The sequence below is a fragment of the Gallus gallus genome, chromosome 9 (genome assembly GCF_016699485.2).
Source record: "Gallus gallus isolate bGalGal1 chromosome 9, bGalGal1.mat.broiler.GRCg7b, whole genome shotgun sequence".
NCBI lineage: Eukaryota > Metazoa > Chordata > Aves > Galliformes > Phasianidae > Gallus > Gallus gallus.
In genome coordinates, this window is record NC_052540.1 from 17,133,547 (window position 1) to 17,154,125 (window position 20,579).

Consider the following 20,579-nt stretch of genomic DNA (forward strand, 5'->3'; position numbering starts at 1 on the left):
GGAAGACGCGGTTGAAGCTGGGCAGGCGCCATCTTGGGAAAGGGCAGAGCGTCCCCTCCACTTCCGGCGCCCTCGACGCGCCATCCGCAGCGCCGAGGGAAGATGGCGGCCGCCAGGGCGATAGCCGCCCTGGGTCGGCGCCTCGCGGGCGCGCTGCGGCTGTCAGGAGCGCGGCCGGGCCTGGTGGCTGCCGGCCTGCCCGGGTACGTACAGGGCGGGGGCTGCTGACAGGGCCGGGCTGGAGGCACGGGTTGCGGCGGGAGTCCTGGGTAGAAGGAAGGAATTCGGCTGCATGAGCGAAATGCTGGTTTTTTTTTTTTCCTATGGAATGTCGCTTTTTCTTTAATCGCTATGCAGCTTAACGCTGAACCCGTGCCACAGGAACCTGGCACAAGCCGAGCCCCTCTGTCACGCAAGGTTTCTGCATGCTACGCTGCCTCGGAAGGGCCTGGAGGAGTTCTTCGATGACCCAAAAAACTGGGGAGAGAAAACAGTGAAGTCCGGTGAGTTCCGTTCAGCACTTCTGGTCACGGAACGTTTGTCTGTATGTCCTCTGTTGTGCTCTGAGGCATCGCTCTATGACACGATCTGTGACCAAACACACAGTGCTGCAGGAGCATCACACTGCAAGAGTTTGTCGTAGAGCTTTCCCATTTCCCTGCCTTAAACACACACAAATGCACAGTGCATTTTCTATATATTTACCTATCTGAAACAGAGCTGGATAACCCACCAAGGTGGCTCTCCAAGATACGGCAGTACTTGAACAAGACAATACTTGTTCTGTAACCAGCCGAGTCTTCAAAGAGAAGCTTATCTTTTCAGAATAAGGAAACTTTATTCTAAATTGTTTTTAACTTTTGTTTTTCAGGGGACGCATGGAATATAAAGCAGCTAAGGGCCAAGAGCAGTCAAGACTTGCACAAACTTTGGTAAGTTTTATCCAAGTAGCTTTTCTTCTTTAAGAGCAGCTCTTTTATGACATAGCGTTAACCCTTCCCACCCACACCTTTCTTTCTCCAAGTGAACCCCTTTCCCTCAGCCTCTCGCTGTAGGTTGGATGCATCAACCATCTGCTGACTGGCCCCAGTTGGTCAGCATCTTTGTTTTTTACTATAAATTTTACAGGATATAGGGATGTATGCTGGATAACTGTGCTCTGTCCAGGAGGCTTGTGAGTGAGTAACTGCTGCTGTATCCAAAAATTATTTTGAAGTACTATATTTTCTGACCTAGGTATGTCCTATTGAAGGAAAAGAACATGCTTTTAACTTTAGAACAAGAATCAAAACGACAGCAGAAGCCCATGCCAAGTCCAGAACGATTAGAAAAGGTAACGTCTGTCATATTAGCTGAAAATGTAACTCTAAGGTACAATTGCTGTGTGAAAGGTGAAGCGTTCTCAGGCTTGTTGAAATCCATTTTCTTAATTACCCTTTTTGTTAGCATGAACACAAATGCTCTGCTCATGCAACACAGTGGGAAGGCCTCTTCACTCATCATATAATATTATGTATTTTCCTGTCTTCACTCACTGAAGCTGTACTAGAGGATTTCTAGAAAATACACAACATTCTCTACAGCTTTCTCATCAGTCAGCAGGCACTGAAGCTGTAAGCAGACCACAAAGTAAAAGCTATATTAGCAAGTGGCTATTACAAGCCATCTGATAGAAACACATACAGCATATGTTTGCTTCTTCTGCTCCCTTCCTTTCCCTGCTTCAGAGCTGTCTACTTTCAGCATCACTATTAGAGCAGCCAGCTACTCTTTAATGTTCACACTTTTTTCCCCCCCTCTGGTCTATTTGTAACTTGACTTTTTAAAGCACCCATTCTTTAGTATGCTGGCACATAAACCCAATTAAGCTGTTACACTTCGGCCACAGTTGTGAACATACAATGGAATTCCCAGTTGATTTTACCTATGCTTTCCTTTGGATTTTGTCAGAGATATCCATTTGGTATTTTTAAGTTATAAGCAGTGTATTTTGTTGGTCCATCCTAAAACCATTTCTTATTTCCAGGTACAAAAGTCTATGAAAAATATTGACTTGGTTGTCAGAGAAAGAGAAATTGCTTTGAGACTTCTACAAACTGGCCACGAAAAGCCAGTACCTGGAGAGTGGAGAAATGACTTCTTGGGCCGCACCTACTGGTATGGAAAAGATAACTTCCCTTTTGCACATTCCAAGTTTTCCCATGATATCTTCCTTGGTCAAAAGAAGATGCACATATTACATAGAAGCATGTTTGCTAGTTGCATTCACATGATGCTTTATTTACTTCTCATATGCTGTAACTGTTGCTAAATGATTCCGTAGCTAAACTCAACCGTTACTTACAAGTTCTGGGCTGTACGGATCAGACCATGCTTTCACCCAAGGATTTTCTATCAGTGTCTTGGAATTCTACCAGACTATACATTCTATAATCACTTCTGTGTGTCTGTAACAGGTATTCATACAAGGAATGGCCAATACCATGGTACCTGAACAAAAAATACCAGAAGAGGAAATTTTATTACTTACCCCATGTTAACCGCTTCATCAGGTAAACTTTTTTTTAATAATTTAAAATAATTTTCTGCTATGTTCCTCCTTCCACTTTACAAGGAATTTCTTTTGAGTAGATAGTAGACTGAAAACAAGACTTTTGTAAATGGCAGGTTTTTCTTCTAATCTTAGTTAAGATATTTAAGTGCCTATGAAGTTGTAGTGTAAGTCATTTAGTGTGCAAAATACCCAAGATGCCCCCTAAGACTGTCATCGCTGTAGAATTCCAAAGCAGAAGGCAATAAGGAGTCTGCTTTGCAGGCATTTCTGCTTATCAAAAGCAAATTAAACTAATACTGAAGTCATACTCAATGGGAGCCTCTTCTGATTAGTGAGTTTATTAAGGACGTTGTGCAATGTCCTTATTTCTCACCACACTACTTTATTTCAGGCTTAGACTTGAAAAAAAATTACGTCTACGGAACAGACGGCAAAACTTAGAGAAGAAGAAGCGGAAACTCTTAGAGAAAAAGTTCCCTCACCTTGCTGTAAAATCTCAGAGCCAGTAACATCCTGAAGAGTGCTGTAAGCAGTTGGGTGTCTTTGTGACCAGAACATGGAAGCAAGTTCTGAAACCAGTGAACAACTTGACTGAGCATTCCTCATGACCTCCATCTTTATTTTATCTCACACTTAGCCTAAATTAAATTTGTGATTTGAAATTAAAGAGCCGCTTCAGTACATAACTCAAAAATTGATCATAACACTTGTCTGTAGAAACACTTGGAAAGTTACACATTAACCAACTACTATAAAAGTGAATCGTACATTACTAACAGTAAAAAGCAGCCGAAGTATAAACTGTGGGGGCATTTGGCTGCTTTAGTTTAATAGATGTGTACTGAAAACAGAATTTTACGAGAACATCTGAAGCTCACATCCCATACGTCGTTACCTGATCTTCTGTGGCACTGGTATCATCACCTGTTACACGTACGTTCTATGTAACCACATGGGGAAAATACACTGTTAATAACTGAGCTCTTCCAATGAGCTGCAAGGAACTTCCTCCCTGCTTTGAGTCTGGCTCACTAACAAAAACTAAATACTTTCTATCAGCTTTTTAAAAAATGCAGTCTTCATACCTACATTTCTAGATACATCTGACAAATTCAGATGTTGGTGCACTGCTTTTTGCAGTAAGCAAAATGTAGGAAGACTGGTGGTAGCCATCTCTGCAATTCAATTAGAAAGGTAAGGAATCTTATCACTACTGCTCTCACTTGGTGGTAAGCACTACTTCACGACATCTTTTAACCTTCAAAGGAGATGGTGTAAAAATTTAGAATAAAACTTTTCAATAATTTACTATACAGTATAATCTGATAAAACAGTAGATATTCCAGCAGAATAGAAAGTGCAGCAGATAAATCTATCTGTTCCCACCACTGTGACCCTTCAGTTAATTCTCTACATCACACAAAATACCTACTTCATAGCCAGCAAGTCTTTAAAATGGTGATAAAACCCCAGGAAATATTTTGCTCCTCAGTGTTAGACCACTCACAGATACTACCATTGTACTGTAGTTTTATAAAGATACAAAGTAGATAATCACTGAAACTTAAGTGCATGCCACAGAAGGAAAACATGACAGTTATAGTCAATTCATGAAGAAACAAACAAGACATCTACTTTCCTCATTTCAAGCTACAAACTGTCAGATCAATTTTAGTATTTCAGTGATGCTACAGTAACTTGTAACAGTTCTGACCTGCTAAGATACAAGTCCAGCTGACATTTCACATTCCACTCCACTGAGTTTGCATTCAAGTCTTTTCCTTCCAGCATGACTACAGCAGGCAGTTTGTTACGCAGTGTAGCTGACTTAAGTTCGCCTCATTTTCTGACAGAAGTATAGTTTGTCAAAAACTTTGAAAGTGTGAAGCAAGCAACTTTATCCAAGAGTCAAATGATGTTTATTATGGCATGACAAAAACAGGCTGTTTTGATAAATTACTTTATTGCTTGGAGGTAACATGAAACTTTTCAACTAGAGGCCCCATCCCTATTCACCCTTGAGGTTTTGTAGGATATTGAAAATGTAGCAGTATTGTTCACATATTTTAAAGGCTGTGGAAAACCAAATAGCATTTAACTGATCTAAAAATAAGGAGCAAAACTCCACTGTGCCACAGTACAGAACATCACACAGTTGTGAAATAGAGTAAGCTGAACAGCAGCATAGAGCTGCAGCCTGACTGCAGTTCCTGCTGAAAGAATAAATCCCCCTACTTCCTCTGCCTGAGCACACGCTCCCCATGCTAAATGCAGGCACTTACTGACCTTGCCAAGAGTCAGCTAAGGGAGCTAACCCAGCAATAAACAAATTGTGACTGCCCCTTTAAGTTACAGTTCACTGTAAAATGTAAAGCCACGTCCTGAGGTCTATGACTATTCTGCTAGTCTTGGAAAGAATTCTCTGCCTTACATTCCCTGTCTCTAAAAAGCTCTGCTTCTCTTCTACATCACTAAGGCATTCAGCTTATTATATACATTCTTAGAAACTAGCTGGAAAGCAATTATGGTTTACTGAAATGAAATAGCTCCATAATGGAAAGTTAGCAGACCAGTGTGTAATACAACATTCACTAAACAGAATGTAACACTTTGATCAGAGGGTAGAAATTTACACTGAACCGACTCACCTATAGCAGATTAGTAAATACAAACTCTGATTTTTAAAGCAGAAGAGGAACTTTCTCTGCAAGTACTCACAAGGTTGCTCAAATACAGATGAGCAAACTTTATTTTTAAGAGAGAAGTAAGAGCAATTTAAGGCCGAAGTACTAGCAAAGGAAGACTAATAGGTGAAAGTAGACAACAATTTCTTAATAAAATTGTGCAGGCATTTGCAAGGTTATGCCTCTATTAGCTAACCTGTAAAGCTGTTCCCAGGAAAAGATACTAGAGAAAATAGACATTTATACAAAATTATAAAATACTTGTTATATGAATTATTGCTTTACAAAGGACATAAGCATCCTTTTTCTATGATAGTACCAATTAGGTCTCTCAAAATTTCTAAGGTTTGTTAAAAATGGAACTTGAATTATGCAAAAAATCCAATATAAACTTTCTACAAAAAAGTCCATCCCATTCCTGAGTATGCTAAAGCTATGAGAGTCAGAAGAAGCGCTGAGGAAGCAGCAGTCCTCACAGTAAGAAATTTAAGGACATTTTCTTTCTACACATTGTTTCCCTCCTTCTTCATATTCTTGTTTAGAAATCCACATTTGTTGAAAAGTACCCTACAAAAACAAAGCAAACCAGAAAAATTGAGGTTAGGTGAAACATGCTTCACTTCTCAGTAATGGTAAAACAAGAAAGTCTTTACATCAGGTAAAGAAAGAGGATTTGACTCCATGCGCTCCGTTATCTTTTCTCCTTTGATTTTTTTCCTACTGGTGATTAAAACTCAGATTGAAAGCTGCAGTACCAAAAGCTGATTTCAATCTGATACTGCTAAAAGAATTCCCACAAACCATTCCAATGCTCAGTAACCCAGACAATCAAGTTCATGCACACGATAAAGAAATAGATTCACAACCTTCATGATGCACCATCTACACAATACTTTTAGACACCATATTTCATCAAGCCTGCACAGTGCCACTGAATATAGAAGAAGGTGGCAAGCTACATTCAGATCCAATGGAAAAGCTCAGATAATTATTGCTCTGTTAGCATCAACTCTTCGATGCATACTTATATAACCTTGAATTTTTGGGCAACGCTGCTGCATAATGTAGTAACATGGGTTTACTAACCAAAGAAGCCAAAATTGAACCACCGATCCATGAGCTGAACCTCCGCTCCACTGTGGTGTTGTTTGCTATCAATTTCAGACGCATGCTCTGCATAGAAAATGGGGTGAGACACAAGAAAAAAAATCATGTACAACTTGCAGGAGGCTGGTGCTGTTTAGTAACATGAGGACAACACAAAGAACTCTGTGTATGTGCTAACACACAGGTGGATGCATGTTAAAAGATCCATCTTATTCAACTTAAAACAGAGCTCACCTGCCCTGTATTTAGAATGCAAGAAAAGCTATGCTGCAACAGCAGTATATGCTGTTTTTATCTTGTCTCTCAACAAAGACCATTAGCAAATGCAGCAGAGAAGCAAAATGATAAATAACAGAAATCTGAAGAGTTGTCTTACCGGTGGAGTTTTCTGAGACAGCTCTCTGTTCAACCTGTCTGTGAAACTCTGTATTAGTGTGTTCCCTCCTGCTACAATCACACTGCCATAGAGGCCCTGAAAAGAGAATAAGCAACCTACATTAATTCTGAAATCATTCTGAAAACAACTTTCACAGAGTAGAAAGGAATGACACACAAATACATATAATCAACAACAATAATGCATCACTTCTTATAAACAATACTACATCTCACAATACAATTTATTAATCGTATGAAAAACATCTCATGAAAGCTCAGTAATGTACTATACAAGAAAGATAGGAGCTGTGATTAATGATTCTAAATGATTCCACAGAGTATTTTCTTCAATTAGAGAGCCCTACATCCACACATACATCCTCTATCCAAGCTATTGGTTTCCTTTCAGCTGAATCACAGAATCAAGTTGTGAAGGTCCCATAAAGATCACCAACTCCAACTCCTGGCTCCAAAGGACTGCCCAACTGGATGTTCCAATTGCAAAGGAAAAAATCAGAGCACTCCAAGTTTTCCATCTTACTAATGCTGCACACTAACGTTGAACACAAATCATGCTCTAGTTCACACAGCCTGACACCCTTGGTAAGAGGAAGAGTTTTTCAATCAACCCCCCATGCATTGCATATCTTTTTTCTTTTCAAATTCATAGCTGAGAATGTGAGAACATTGTTTAAACCAAAAGGTTTTCCTTTAGAACCTCTTTCCTTCCTTTTACTTGCACCCAAAAGTTCCATTCAAGTGGTTATGTTTAAGTATATATGCCAGGCCCAAAAACCTGAAGAAAACTCTCAAGGTGTGGCAAATCAAATGCATAATCCGAAGCCAATCCAATGTACGTGATACAAGGCCAGTCAGAAACAGACACTAGCTCCTTACACAGATAGAAACACTAAGTCTAATATCCTGATTTAGCATTCTGTAAAACAAAACAGTAAGCCTATATGATCCCAAATACGTAATACTTAGAGCATTATGATGCATTCTCATTATCCTAGGAAGTTCATATTCCTTTAGCAACCACATTTGAATAAAAAAAATGGTATCAGTAAAAAATCTATGCCTTAACTAATCCACGTTTAACACTTACCGGCCTGATGTCTATATCACACATCCCAACACTTGTCGTGACAACGTGACTCACTCCCAACATCGTGTTACCAGACAAGCCCTAAAATTAAAATGAGTAGTTCACACATCGTCACTTCAAACAAAGAAACCCGAGGTATGTAAAAGGCCCAGATGAGCTGAATTAACCTCATTTGTTAAAGAGAGCAAAACGTTTTTATGGAAAGTAAAAAACATTCTTGCTTCCCAGAAAAACATCCAGCACATCTCAGCTCATTCTTGAACTACATTTGTTCTGTTACTATCCCAACCCTAAGAAATCAACACAGACCAATTTAAACCACATGATATAGACACACACAAATCAGGAAATTAGGGACACTGTACAAAGGGAAGCCATGTGATAAACCAGTAATTTAAAGCCTCCTTAATTACTACATATCATTGTTATTTTACCTTTACATTAGAAGGGTCAAATAATCCCTCAGGAATTTTTAGACGCTCAGCACCAAAGTCACAGTTATAGCCATTGGGGAACTCATAATGAACCGTTGGCATCTGTGCAGCTACCCTAGAGCATTCAGAAAGCAATGCATTAAAGTACAATGTAAACAGAATGTTACCTAAGTAGCATTATAAACCAAAGTTTCAATGAGAATACTGTGATTTATATAAATGATGCTTTTGATAATATTACGACCTTATGAAATATTAAATAAGCTGCCACCTGGATGCATACTGTTTTTCTACTTAAAGAAATAAACAGATGTTATTTATCCTTGCCTCATCTCTAAATAAAACAAGCTAACAGCAACAAACAGGCAAAGCATTCTATGCACAACTGTTAACTAACTTAACAAGGAGAAAAACAGTGACATACTGTTCATCATAGGTTGAATCTGACACTTGGAGGACGGAAGCTTGGAAGTCCTGAATGACACACTACGGAGATAAGAATTATATGGTTACAAGAATGTCAGTCAATAATCCCATAGAACTTACAGAATTATTTTTTTTAACATTTTCTAGTTCTTGAAGAGGAAAACCTCACATACTTGCAAACAAGATTTCATTATGGGATGCCCAGTGAGGCTGAGTTGGAGAAGTGACATACTTACATTACACATGTAGTTGTGCCAAGACCTGGTGACCTGGGGTAACTTCTCTTTTCTCTTCCAATTTGCTGGTGACCCCTCACGAACTGCCTCCTGAGGTTGCAGGGAACATAACCGTCAGTTCACCATTTAAGCTCCTTCCCCCCAAACAAACACTAAATGAAGTTACTTTCCCACCTTTGAAGCAATCATATATGGAGGAATTAACTCTATATTCATTTCCTGAAACAGTTCTCTGCACTGCATAGTAATAAAGTCGCCTGCTAGTGGTGATTTTACAATACCTAAAAGACAAAAACAACAACCCGCCCCACCAAACTTGTAAAGCACTGAAATCAGAATGAACTTTCCCAACACTCACTTATCAGAGACACGGTTGGGCATTTGGTTTTGTTTTGTTTTTCATATTTAAGAGAATAGATACATTTAAAAGCAGCAGTTAAACTAGAGAAACAGAAAGCAAGCCAACTTGACTTGGACACTGCTGTGCTATTACCGATGAAAACTTTACCTTGCTGAAGTACATATCCATCATGCACTGGGATAGCAGTAGTATGTGTTGCTCCGCTATCCAAGATAAGACCTGTAGATCTCCCATTAGCAAAACTAGTCAAAACAATTAAAGAAAACAGTGTAACTTTCACCTTAAAAAAAAAGGAAGTATCATACAATTTAAGCATAATTAGGAACAAGAATGCCAATGTTTAATTCCTCAGCTAACAATCAGGCTTGCTGTGTTCTCAGGCATATCACCTTCCTACAAAGTACACAACCCCATCAACAGAACACTCAGCTTTGGACAAAGATGACAACCCAAGTGAATAAATCCAAGTCAATACTATCAGTAACCTCAGTATGCATCCAACTTATTTAGATTCTGAAAGTGAAAACAAGTTATTATTTTAAAACAGCTACAAATATTCATCTTAAGGCTATGGGAACATTAATGGCTAGTTACAGTATTCAGTAGTCTAGAGAATACCATTTTGGTCCTGTAACTTACTCATGGTATAAAATGGGAACAAACAAAACAAAAAAGGGAGAGGGAAAAAAAAAAAGGCAAATAAGAAAAAAGGCCATCACCTCAAAGGACAACAGCCAGACTGGGAGAACTTCAGAACTGAACTTAAAGCTCAGAAATTGAGGTTGTTTACTTGCTCCCTAGATGCTTATGGAAAAATTAATCCAAGGAAGAAAAATTAGACACACTGTTAAACTAGGAGTTGCCTGGAATAGGTTTACTGTAACTTCCAGAAGTTAAAAAAAAAAACATAAAAAGCCAGCACAATATTCCAAAGGATACGCTGTTAGGACAGCAGTTTTACACAAGAAAAAAGCAGGGATGTTGTAGTGTTCAAACATCAATTCAGTCAGCTTCTCACGCTTCGCTCTGGTATTCCACTAGAAGAAAGAAAAAAAAAACAAGTAAACAAAAAGAAGTTATGGTTACCTTGAGGATCATTGGAGCATAATAAAGAAAGGTGAACAAAGTGAGAAAGTAACGGGAATTATTAAAACCATAATTTCAAATCAAATCAAAATTCTATAGGAAAACAGATTTCTAGTAATTTATTTTCTTAAAAACTTTATTATTCTAATACTATTTCAAAACATTAACGCATACCTTCAACTTAAACATACAGAAAGCAGGCAAAAATCTTGGATTACAAGTCTACTTAAATGCCTTCAGATTTTAAGCCCTTTGAGCATAAGAATCTAATGTGATAGAAAGTACAGCAATAATAGCAAAGTGACAAAGCCATCAGCTACAGCAAATGAGGACAAGCACAAATGCAACAGCTATAGACATAGAAATTAAAGAAAAAAAAAAGCTACTTGCCCTTAGAAGCCTCAGGTAAGCAGGGATCCCCCAGCAAAATACCCTCACCTCTACTGCCAACCCTTAAATAAGGTCTGGGAAGGGGTGCCTCCTGACTCCACCCCTTCTGGTCATTCAGGTACACTGCATGCACCTGAGCTCCCCTGGGCAGGCCCTGCCTTCACACCAGGCGCTCAATCACTGCTCCAGGCTGTGATTTGGCATTTACACAACAACTAAATGACAGAAACTTTGTTCACATTTTTCTCCGGAAATCTGTATTCATCCACTTCACTTACATCACAGGGCCACTTGCAGAAATGTAATTAAAACTTCTTCACTACACATTACTCTGTCACACGTTAGATGGCAGGCTGAATGCAAAGATGGATTAAGCGTAACATAAGAAGACATTCAGACAACTTTTTGCTTTTGTTCTAGGCTGTTGAGAATATTATTTTTGATTTTATATAACTTTTTTTTAATACATGAAACACAGTAACACACAGTAAGTACTTTCTAATAAAACTCATGAAAGTTCTTTCAAATTGTTGGGGGTTTTTTTGGCATTTTTCTTATTGAGAATACTTTCCAGAACCTGCACAGTATTTTTAGATGTTACTTCTGTAGTTCAGTTTTAACACTCATAACCTACAACCCAGTGCTGGATTTCTCCAAGACTAATGTCTGTAGATTCAGCAAGAAGATACTGTTAAGACTCCTCAAAATGCAAAGCTTCTTTTACTCACTGGTGCTTCAGACATCAGGACAGGATGCAAACTCGCTTCAGATTTAATATGCATCTTGTAAGTGTGATCCAAAATTGCCTGGAAACTATCCCAGTCTTCAACTGCAATGATATTGAAGCAAGGAGATTAGTTTCTTCAAACTTTTGATCCACTTCATAAATCCACATAAAGGTATTAAAGCCATCAAAGAAAAAAGAATCTACAAGTCTCCTATTAAGACATAAAAATATTCATTACTGTATTAAAATTTCTTTAGTGAAAGCAGAACCTTTTCATTATGAGCCTGCTCTCTAGCTCCAAAGGGAAAAAAAAGTTGACATGTATAGCATCTGTTTACATGAAAGCTATGACTTCTTGCAGCCTAGCAATGGTATCTTAAAACAGGTAAAAAAGACAGAGCACCATACTCATTCCATTTTTTAAAGGTGAAATGGCTTCCATATTTTCCCTTGGGACTCTCAGGGCATTGGTGTCTATGTAGTAAGTTGGGCCCCCTTGTTTGCCTTTGTCACCATCTATCTCCATCAGAGTGCTGCCATTGTCTCTTTCTAGCACCACGCCTATAGCTGTTGGAAAATCAACCTGTAAAGCAAAAGGTAAGATATCGATGAAAATTACTCATTTTGGTTGTGGGTTGTTTTGTTATTGTTGTTTGGGGGTTGATTTTGCTAATAAAATCCAGAGTTTTCCTTAGTACTAAGAAAAATAAACAGTATATTCTGGAAATTTATAACTAATAAACAAGTTCTAAGCTCCAGTTATAATTCCACTGAGTTCATAGAGATTCTTACCTTTGGACAGTCTTCGCCTGCGTAGCCTGCTCTCACTGTATACGAGCCAATGTCAAAAACAAGAGCCCCAACTTCATCTGAAAAGATTGTTAACAAAGAGGTAGTGAATGGTTATTGTGCTCTACTGCTATCCTGACCTGAATTTTTTCTTCTGTCTGCTTTGCTTGCCAGAGCAAACAAACAAAAAAAAACCCAACATGATAAAGCATCTTTCCCAAGACAGAGAAACTTCTCTATTCAGCATTCAGGATAACTGAGAGCCATCACGAGGTTACAGATAGGCTGTAACTAGAACACTGCAATACCTTTCAATGGCATAAGCAAAATGATCATTTTAACAGAAGAGAGTTGCATCTAAATACAAGCTTGAGAAGTGAGTCCACATGAACTTCATGACATTCAACAAGGCCATGCGAGAGGTGTCGCATAGGACTTAAGGCTCAAACAGCTGGACATGAGCCAGCAGTGTGTGCTTGCAGAAAGCCAACAGCATCCTGAGCTGCATCAGAAGAGGGGTGGCCACCAGGGCAAGAAAGGTGACTGTCCCCCTCTGCTCTGCCTTTGCCAAGTCCCATCTGGAGTACTACATCCAGGCCTGCGGCCCCCAGCATACAGATGAAGAGATGTTGGTGTGGGTCCAGAGGAGAGTCAAAAAGACAATCAAAGGACTGAAGCACCTCTCCTATGGAGAAAGGGAGCTGGTTTTGCTTAGCTTGGAGAAGGTTCCAGTGAAAGCTTGTTGTAGCCTTCCAGTACTTAAAGGGAGCTTATAAACAAGAGGGAAACTGACTTTGTACATGGTTTGATAGCGATAGGACAAGGATGAATGGTTTCAAACTAAAGGAAGAGATTTAGGTTAGTTAGGGGGAAATTTTTCAGAGAGGACAGTGAGGCCCTGGCACTGCTGCCCAGAGCTGTGGGTGTCCCATCCCTGCAGGTGATCCGGCCGGGTTGGATGGGCCCCGGGCAGCCGGAGCTGGTGGGGGCAGCCAGCACACGGCAGGGGGTGGCACAGGGTGAGCTTTAAGGTCAGCTGAAAAGCAACTGATCTGCGACTGTACGAACCAGACTCCAAGACCAAGCTGTCAAAAACTCGCACAAACCAAGGCAGGCCCAGATCGCCCCGAATCGGCCAGAACCCGAGCGGGGGGTGCCGGACCTGGACACCTCAGCTCTGCAGGTGAAGGTGTCACCCTCCAAACCGCCCTCCTCCGCAGGGCTCCGATCTCCGATGACATCTTAAAGAAATCCAAACCCTCAGACGCCCGCCCGGCACCGCAGCACCGCCACCGGCCCGGGGCCACCGTGCGGGGCCGCCTCTCAGCGGAGCGGCGCCGGTAGAGGCGCGGACGAGGCCCGCGGCGGCCCCCTCTTCCTCACACACGTAGCAGCGGCGGGGCCAGGACTGCTGCGGCGGGAGGGAGCCGGGCCGGGGCCGCGCCGCTGGGCCCTGAGGGAGCGGCGGGACGGACGGGCACGCGGCGCCTCACAGAACGGCGCGAGCTCAGCAGTCTCGCAGCGCCAGACTCACCTCCACCGTATACGCCGCCGCTCATGGTTGCGCGCCGGCCGCTCTCCTCAGCGATGCGGCAACAATAGCAGTCGGGCCCTCGCCCCGCCGGCCGGCTCAGCACAGCTCGCAGGCCCGCGCCTTCCCGCCAATGGCAGCGCCGCTACTGTTCGCCCACCCGCCCGCTCACTAGCGAGGCACCCTACCGAAAGGCTGCGCGGGCACAGCGGCCAATCAGCGAGGGGCGGGAGGCGGGGCCTTGTTATGGATAGCCAATCATGAGGCAACTAGTAAGGAGGCGGGTGTAGGAGCGTAAGAGCCAGCAAGTGTAGGTGCAGTGCGCGGGAAGGGCGGTGTGAGGAGAGCGGCGGGGCGGGAGGAGCCGAGGGAGGAGCCGAGCGCTCTTGAGGTGGGCGTGCCGCTACTTAAGGGGATGCTGACGGCGAGCGGGTATTAGGTGGGTGCAGAGTAAGAGTAGGGGGCTTTGTGTGCCCTACTACTAGGGTTTGTTTGGGTTCTTCCACCAAGAGTGAAATGTATTTGAAGCGTTTGATAATCCTCGTTATGGTATCCCTTCTTGTTTGGAGTACTTCAGTGTGGTCCTATATGCTGGCCCGTAAGGATAGTTAGGTGTACGTTACAATTATAGATGTTTGCATGAGGAAGATCAGTGTAAATCTTTCTTTTTTACTAGCTGTACCACATAAAGTTGGTGTGTTTTGTTTTATTTTATGAGATCATGTAATGTGTAACAGTGATTTCCAGTATGTGGCACTAATACCCAAGGTAGAGTTGGTGGAGGAGGATGAATTAATTGCAGCTGGGAAAGGTGGTTGAGCAAAATAGGTGTTAGAACACCAGAGGGCATTCCTTTAGCTTGTGCTTGTACTTGAGTTTTGTTTTTGTGATGGTTCATCACATCCCTGTGGTAACTGATGCTTTGGGGCAGACCCTGCTCTTCACAAGAGCAGCTTATGATGGCTTTGTGTGCCAGATGCGAAGATAGCTCTCTGCTGCTTCATTTTCTCTGTAACTTTTGCAGCACTGAAGATCTCCCAGCAATGCCAGCAGAAGACGTGTGCTGAAGTACGGAGGTGCGTGGCTGTGCCGCATGGGGAGAGGGCGTTCCTGTTCATGACTGATCTTTCCTGCTCAGCAACTGCTTGGTGCTGATAGAACTGTGAGGTAACATGCGCTGGAAGTCCTGCTGATGTCTAAAAGCCTCAGGATTTGGTGAGCACAAAGATAAAAAGCTAAATCTGTGCAAGGAAGCCTGGAGCATCTGGGGAGGGAAATTTGAGCTGTTAGCTGCCTCAGTCTTTTTTCTTTTTTTCTTTGCTTTCCACTTGTATTGGCGTTTACATCAGTGCAGCATCACCACTGTGTTGATAACATTGTATGGTGACTTTGCATTTACTTTACAATGGTGTGGTTGGCTTCACAAAAGAGAAATAGACTCCAGGAATCTTTTTTTCAGCTTACAGAGATATAAATCTAAGATTGTTTTGTTGGATTTTTGCAGGCTCTCTTATCTAGAGTTCTGCCACCACTGTACTAATGTAACTGAATACTGTGGTTTTATTTCATTATTTTTTACATGTTTTCCACAGAAACAAGAGTTATAAAGTCAAAGTAAGTAGAAGCATTGAATATATTTTATTTGTGTTCCAGTAGTGGTATGAATGGCTGTGGTATTTCAGTAGGAGTTGCAGGGGTAGATATAGAGCAAACTATTTGCTTTTTCATGGTAATATTGCATACTGATTTACTGTATGTGGCATTATGGGTAGTAACTTTAGAGTTGGAAATAAGTTATCTGTAACTGGAAATGGAAGAATCATTTTAAAAGTCAGATATGAATCAAGACACCAAATTATGATGTTTTGCTAATAAGGAAAAGTTAATTTCATCAGTGACATGAGGAAAATGTTGAGCTTTCCAATTATTGCCTTGCGTTTCTTTCAAACTTCATTAAGATGTAATTGTTTCAAGCAAATATTTTTAGTATGTGTTCCCCACATAATAGAGCAATGTAGAGAGTGATGTATATGTAAAACTGCAGCTGAACAAAACAGTATTTTTTCTCAACATGCTGCACTTCCCCTCTGGGTTGTTGATGACCTGTTGTTTATGCAGTGCCATGCAGCTGACAGTCAGTCTCCAAGACTGTGGTTCCAGTTTCCAGGTTGTGGCTAAAGTCTAGCTGTAGCAGTGATTTACTCATAATGTCTGTTATCTTCCTCATTTGTTGATTGTAAAATGCATGTTAAATATTTTTTTATTTTCAAAAGAGGTCTTAAGTGTTTATGTGAACTGAAAAATATCTGTAGATGAAAAAGCAAAACAACTGATAATACTCATTCACTCAAGAGCTTTGTATGACCTCTCAGTTTTCTGCTTTCCTTGCTAAATATTTTGGGTACTTTATCAGTTTTATTAAGACCCCTGTAAGGAGGAGAAGTATGAGGATAAACAGCTAGAACAAAAACTAAATGCTAAATCTCAATAAGCATTTAGCATAATCTCAGTGTTGCTACACTTTACTTTTAGGCTCTTACCTGAAACTTGAATCTAAGCTGAGTTATGTTCTGTATAAAATGTACTGTAGACAGACACTTAAAAACTAGATTTGTGACTGTTGCCACTTGTATGGGATCTGTTGAGTCATGGCCTGAACCACTGATTGAGCGCCTAGGAAAAGGACCTGGTCAGCCCTGAGAGCACAGGTAAAGGCAAGTCATCTGTGTGACCAGAAGGGATGGAGCCTGGCTGCACCTCTCTTAGACCTCGTTTAGGGGCTGACTGCCAATGGGGAAGGATCTCTTTCTGGAGGTCCCTCCTTGGTGAAGCTTTCCCCTGTGAACCTAGAATCTTCTGACATGTGTGAGTAATCTTCTTCCCTTCCTTCATAGCACTTTTCTATTATGCCTGTCCTTCTGTCATCACACCTCTGTTGTAATGCTTTCCCCATTATATTGATCTGTCCAATTGTACACTACTGTACAGGGTCTTTGGGTTTAATGGTCAAAAATAACAAGGAGAAGAGACATTTCTGAAATCTGTCTGCATCTTCAGCCAGAGAGTCAGAGAATCCTCTTTTGGAGCTGGTGTGCCTAACTTGTCCTTTTGTAAAAAGACTTGTGACTCACTCTGATTTTAAAACATGATTGAAGGAAAAGGTGATGGTGTTGCTGTTAGGATACAGTCAACTTTGCATCACCAAGAGATGCCCTGACTTATTTTTGGGGTGGAGGAGGAGAAGAAAAAATTGAGAAGGCATGCTCAGATTCCAATCTGTCTGGAGTAGTCTGACTACTGAATCTGACTGGAATAGTAGGAGTTAGGATGCACTGGAGAATGGAGGGGGGGAGGGAAGGAAAACAACCACCATAATGTTAGTGCTATTTTATTTTTCTGAATCTTAAGTGGTTTCTCTGAAACCAAACTAGAAGACTTTGGACCACTTTACTCATTCTCAACATAGTATTTATTTGCAGAGCCAGCTTAGGCGTGAAGTTGTGTTTGCCTGGATCTGGTACTGAGATAAGTTTGCTAGGCTAAGCCAGCTCTGGCCAGAACCAACTTAAGTGAGTCTGTATAGCTTTTCTCAGATGAGTCCCTTGTGTACTGGTATCTCATCTGGCTCCGATCTGGCAGCACTTACTGTTTCAGGCTTAGAGCTTGGTCTGTAGTCACTTTGGATTCTTGAGGGGTTTATTAGCTTGGCAGCAGGACCAAACCGGAGCTGGCTTAGTACATCTCATCTGCACAAACAAAGCTACTTTCAACTGGGTAGCCAGCTCAGTCTGGTAAACAGAAGATCTTTGTATCAGCTGAGCCTTACCATTGTGCAGGAGCATTTTGATTCCTTATGCTTCTCACTGCCAGAATGAAGACTTGGCCTCAACAGAGCGGGTAGCAAGGAGCACAGGTCTCCCAATTCTTGGGCAGGTAATCTGTCTTTAGGCTCAGAAGGTTCAAATTACTGTTCCCAGAGTCCCAGGAGGGTGCTGTGTTCCCTCAGTTGTAGTTTTGAACTGTGATACCATGCAGCTTAGAATAATGGCTTTGTGCAGCCAGAGGTAAGGAATCCAAAAGTCAAAACTTGTTTATTGTATTTTTTTAATAATCAAGAATGTTAGAGGAAGAAAACCGTCTAGCATTATGGGATGTTGAGTAGAACTCGTGGGCAAATCTCAGATGTTTTTAAATTAGTGCATTTAAAAAACTGGATTTGTGCTGCCATTCAACTGCATCTGCAGGTGATAAGGTTGTAGCATTCGCTGTTGTATAGTATTTGACAATACATAACCCACCTAGAACAGACTGCATGAATATTTCTATCCTAGTTAGATGTCTGATCAGATTTTGCTTTTCAAGATGCAGAGAAGAGTAAAAAAAAAAACATGAACACACAGCTGGAGCAGTGAGGCCTTTTAAACTATATTGCTTGGAGACTATTTTCAATTGCATTTTTACATACATCTTAACTGTGCCCCACAGACTGTAGTAGTGCTTTCATGCTCACTAGTGGATGTGTAGTCCTAGGTGCTGAAGATAGATGTAGCAGTTCAAGTCCTGCGGTTGTCATGTATCTTGAGTGGTGTGGCTGGATTGATTTGGTAGTTGATGGCTTGTCTGAACTAGCAATGCTAAAAGGATGACCCCAGTGATTGCAGGCACAACCATCGTTGGTGGCCTGTATGACCTTTCCCTGTCTTGTGACAGAATGATTAGACTTGCCTCTGTCCAATCTTGTTGGAAAAACTTGTTTTCCATTACCCAGGATTCTCCAGTTAAGGTGGAAGTCACCCATTGGAGTATTTGGACATAAACTTCTCTCTTGTGAAGCTGTAATCTGAGTTGAGAAGTGTTAGACTACCATGGTGGAAGTGGAATAAAGGTGGAACAAGAACAAGGAATTACTAGTTTTGAATGCATTTGTGCTAAAGGACAGTCTGTGTCTGTGAATTTCATTAAAACTGAATACTAAAGGATATTAACAGCAATGTGTTCATATTCAGATGTTTGCCTTTTGTGAATGTTGGTACTTTCTGTTCTTTAGTTATCTTGCTGAGTTTTGGTGTAATGTTCAGAGCTAGTCAAACCATGAAAGCCAGAGAATGCTGAAAGCCTATAGTTTCTGCTACCAAAGGATGCTGTTATCTTTTAATGTGGGCATCCTCGATGTGAGCTAGTCCAGCTGTAATATGGCTATGGAGAAGTGCAAGGATAGCAATAATGAGTTTGGAATCATTTCACAAGACATGTCTGTCTTGTACAAGAACAGACAAACAGAAAAAATCTTAAATCTTGATACTCAATGATGTATTGTTCAGAATCATATCAACTTAAGAAAGAAAAGTCATCCTTCAACCTTCCTGATGTTTTAATGACATAGCTCTACAAAGGCCTTGATATAAATGATGTTTGCTGGGTTTTTGTTAGACTTGACAACATGGCTGATGCACAGTGTCTTGAAATGTTTGCAAGAGTCTGTGATAGTGCCTCCTCCTAAGACTCATTCAGAAGCCATGTTCTCTGCAGTTCTGCACCAGTGTCGTCTCCTTTCCTTTCAAACTGGATTTGTCCCCATTGTGCTGCTCAGCTCATTCATGTGAGTCAGTCTCATGTGCCAGGTCGAAAGCAAGTTGCTGTAGTAGGAAATGATTAACAAAGATTTACAAAGCTTTTTTTATACTTAAAAGTATTTTATTGTCTTTTAGTTAGTAACTATTCATCTTAAATATGCCCAGGACAGGCTGTGTTTGTTCTTAAAAAGTTAAGTTTGGTAATACTAAAGATAAGATTTTCGTACAGTCTGTGATAATAAATGGAAGGTAGGTGAAATATGTGCAGAAGTTTAGGCTCAACTGCAAAATGCAATTGTGGGAAAGAACTGGAAGCTTAAATTTGGACCATGAAAGAAAATATTTATGAGAATCACAGAGCATGCATTGGCCACCTATGTAGTGGTGAACTTTGCCTTCTGTGGTTTCTAAACATGCAATGGTGCTTTCTGTCCTTGTCAGGCAAAGTGTAATAGCAAAGGCAATGTTGTACTGGGGCTTCACTTTGCTCAAATCAAGATATCTCTGTAAGTTTTAACACAGTAGAACATTTGCTATATGATGTCAGAGTTTTAAATAATTAAAAATTCATTGTATTCTGCAAGTAAATAAAGTACATGCAGTGGAGTATTATCATCTTCTGGATACCCTTCCTGTTGAAGGCTTGTTTTATCATAAAGTTCACTTACTTGCAATGGCTCATTCAGCTGTTTTTGGAAATCATCATGGTACAGGTAGATTTTGAAAAATAAGTGAAGCCCTTATATAAAGCATTTCAGTAGTAGCACTGAAAGTTCCTATTAAATAAGTTAACATGTTTACTCACCTTGGGAAAATACTTTGTAACAGCTCATCCAGCAAGCTGGTAGTACAGCTGAGAATTTGAGTCTCCTTAAATCTTAGCTCATGCCCTGAAATATGTAAAATTTATTGTGTGAGCAAGCTGAGACTTTAAAGCCTGTCTGTCCTCTTCTTCGAGGACTCCTAGACATGCATCCATCTAAATTTCAATGAGTGCTAAATTTTACTCCAGAAAGTTTTAACTAATTGAATTTAGACAGCTAGATACAGAAATATCCTAGCTGCAACTGCTAGCGACTTAAATTTGTTTCATTTCAGATTTGAATTGGGGCCAAGTTTAAATATATCTAATGTGTTTTCATCAGGTCATCAGAAAATTCAGTTGTCACGGTAAAGCCGTTCCCATCCAACTTGT

General features: G+C 40.7%; 3 protein-coding genes across 5 annotated transcripts in view; 2 read left to right on the forward strand and 1 right to left on the reverse strand.

Moving 5' to 3' along the window:
* The first annotated feature begins 82 nt into the window (after positions 1 to 82).
* Positions 83 to 3,221, forward strand: MRPL47 (mitochondrial ribosomal protein L47). Of its 3 annotated transcripts, none has more exons than XM_422785.8 (7): positions 83 to 203; positions 358 to 503; positions 872 to 932; positions 1,237 to 1,333; positions 2,027 to 2,157; positions 2,457 to 2,552; positions 2,946 to 3,221. In XM_422785.8, exons 1-7 carry the CDS (start codon positions 103 to 105, stop codon positions 3,061 to 3,063), a joined length of 750 nt encoding a protein of 249 aa, XP_422785.3. In that variant the 5' UTR covers positions 83 to 102; the 3' UTR covers positions 3,064 to 3,221. The 3 variants fall into 3 exon arrangements, with proteins under 3 accessions (XP_422785.3, XP_046754820.1, XP_040561663.1); XM_046898864.1 differs by having other exon boundaries at positions 382 to 503; XM_040705729.1 differs by lacking the exons at positions 83 to 203; positions 358 to 503 and adding an exon at positions 713 to 737.
* Positions 3,222 to 4,450: 1,229 nt separating this feature from the next.
* Positions 4,451 to 13,961, reverse strand: ACTL6A (actin like 6A). The gene is made up of 14 exons (XM_422784.8): positions 13,815 to 13,961; positions 12,284 to 12,360; positions 11,900 to 12,074; positions 11,493 to 11,593; positions 10,228 to 10,325; positions 9,436 to 9,530; positions 9,102 to 9,208; positions 8,928 to 9,017; positions 8,690 to 8,751; positions 8,266 to 8,380; positions 7,832 to 7,912; positions 6,722 to 6,817; positions 6,325 to 6,411; positions 4,451 to 5,805 (listed from the first exon to the last, which is right to left on the reverse strand). The coding sequence occupies exons 1-14, from the start codon at positions 13,837 to 13,839 to the stop codon at positions 5,725 to 5,727; spliced, it is 1,290 nt and encodes a 429-aa protein (XP_422784.3). The 5' UTR covers positions 13,840 to 13,961; the 3' UTR covers positions 4,451 to 5,724.
* A 238-nt stretch (positions 13,962 to 14,199) lies between these two features.
* The window catches only part of GNB4 (G protein subunit beta 4), a 62,585-nt gene continuing 56,205 nt past the window's right edge, over positions 14,200 to 20,579 (forward strand). The window contains exons 1-2 of the mRNA XM_015291509.4: positions 14,200 to 14,250; positions 14,836 to 15,026. The gene's annotated coding sequence lies outside the window, so the exon portion shown is untranslated. The remainder of the gene's footprint in view (positions 14,251 to 14,835; positions 15,027 to 20,579) is intronic.